The sequence below is a fragment of the Drosophila grimshawi genome, unplaced genomic scaffold, assembly GCF_018153295.1.
Source record: "Drosophila grimshawi isolate 15287-2541.00 unplaced genomic scaffold, ASM1815329v1 contig_311, whole genome shotgun sequence".
Lineage (NCBI taxonomy): Eukaryota > Metazoa > Arthropoda > Insecta > Diptera > Drosophilidae > Drosophila > Drosophila grimshawi.
This window is the reverse complement of record NW_025063098.1, coordinates 29,326,516-29,328,343: the sequence shown is the minus strand read 5'-3', so window position 1 is coordinate 29,328,343 and position 1,828 is coordinate 29,326,516. Positions and strand designations below refer to the sequence as shown.

At 39.3% G+C, this 1,828-nt stretch overlaps 1 protein-coding gene across 1 annotated transcript; it reads right to left on the bottom strand.

The window, feature by feature from the left end:
• Nucleotides 1–546: 546 nt before the first annotated feature.
• Nucleotides 547–1,535, bottom strand: LOC6569561. The gene has a single exon (XM_001995910.2). It carries the CDS (start codon nt 1,337–1,339, stop codon nt 926–928), a length of 414 nt encoding a protein of 137 aa, XP_001995946.1. The 5' UTR covers nt 1,340–1,535; the 3' UTR covers nt 547–925.
• Between the last annotated feature and the right edge of the window lie 293 nt (nt 1,536–1,828).

Sequence of the window (1,828 nt, the reverse complement as noted above, 5' to 3'; positions counted from 1 at the left end):
TTACAAGCTTAAGAACTTCATGAATAAGAAAAAAAAAAAAAAAGAAAAAGAAAGAACAATTTTTTTTTTTCAAATTTACACTTTTAATTATGAAAATTAGAAATAAATAAACTATTTCCATAAAGTGCGTGAGTCGTGCTATTGTTTTTTAACGATACTTTTTGGCTCCTTTCTATTCAAATTATAAAAGAATAAATATATAATTGCAATTCCTGTTGCAATATTCACTTTCATTTATAGGGGAACACAATACAATATATTAAAAATGAACATTTGAAAAACGTAAGTTGTGCTATTATTTTTATCACAACTGTATATATATATATATATACTTGTATATATGTCTGTATATCTACTTATATAGAGACAACCCGCAGCCATTTGCTTTTATGTTCCTTTGGGTTATTGCACCTTTGACTTTGAGTTGTTGCGAATTTTCTTTTCTTTTCTTTTTTTTATTTTGTTGCCACAATTTTTTGTTGTCACCCCAGGAGAAACAGCGCCCCCGCACCCGCCCCCGACCCGCCCTTCTAGAAGGATGCTAAGTAAGCATTTCACATGTGCCATTTATTGTTATTTCTTTTTAACCAAGCCGCAAGTATTTCCTAATCAGCTTTTAACTACTATGTAATGGGATTCGTGAGACTCATTCTCTCTCGCTCTCACTCCGTATGTGTGTGTGTGTGTGTGTGGGGCAGGCAAAGGTGCCAAATCGTAATTTACATGGATTTCGTTGAGATACCCAACGAATTGAATTGAAAGCCAGAGCAAAGCTACCGCTAATGTATTGTAGATTATGCCAAATCCCGCACACAGTTTTTATGCCGCACGCATGTGCATTAACATCTCGATTTGATGCCGTTACTTCACCAGCTACTCCAGATACCCACTCACTTCCACTTCCTGTCCCACTTCCAATCACTCCCTAGACATTGCTGCTGCTCGGACTACTCCTCGGGCTGAATCGCACATATCTGCTCTGTCGATTGTCTTGCTGACGCTTTCTCAGACACAGGCGCACCTCAAATGCCAGATTGAGGACGATGAGGAAGACCATGATGAGCCCGATAATGGCGCCAAAGATGAGTAGGAACCAGTGAAAGTAACAAGACATGGTCACGGGTCGACTCAACCAACCCGTCCAGCTGCCAGTGCACTCCTCGGCGATGCAACGGCCCATTGTATTCCGTATGCAGCCTTTGGCACAACAACCATTGGCACTCATCGATCCGCAGGTGGTGCTGGTGGTGTTGGTGGTTGCCAACTCGGTGCAATCCTCTCCGAGCACTGGATTCACCAGCTGACCCAGCAAAACGGCAACCAACAGAAAGCTCAACATTATGCCACAACCCAAACTTGCCACAGTTGCTCAGCTTGCTGTGCGGCTCTTCTATTTGTGGATTCCACTCGTCGCGATTTTGGTTTAGCTGCAGTTCGGTTTTTGACTCTACTCAATCATCTTCCAATTTTGAAAGTCAGTTGAAAGAAAAACAAATTCCAAATGCGTGTTTGTGAAAAAATAATACTAATAAAGTAATACAATAATACAGTCAACGCCAGCTGACAACAGATATCAAATTTTGAATGTTCTAGTAGAGAATGGTTTTGAATCCAAGCAGGCTGGCGGAGAATACACTCGAAACTAACTCAACTTGAATTTGAGAAATTGCAGCTTCTAAATAAATAACAGAGTTAAGCTGTTAGAATCTTCTTTTCAGACATGCATTTCTTAATCATAGATAATATAGTTGAAAAATATAAGTAAGCACCAATTTTTTTGTCAGTTTGTCGATTTAGGGCAAGCCTTTCTCATTTTTAGATATATTTA

Coding starts and splice junctions, on each gene's coding strand:
- LOC6569561 (XM_001995910.2), bottom strand. CDS start 1,339: ATGTTGAGCTTTCTGTTGGTTGCCGTTTTGCTGGGTCAGCTGGTGAAT.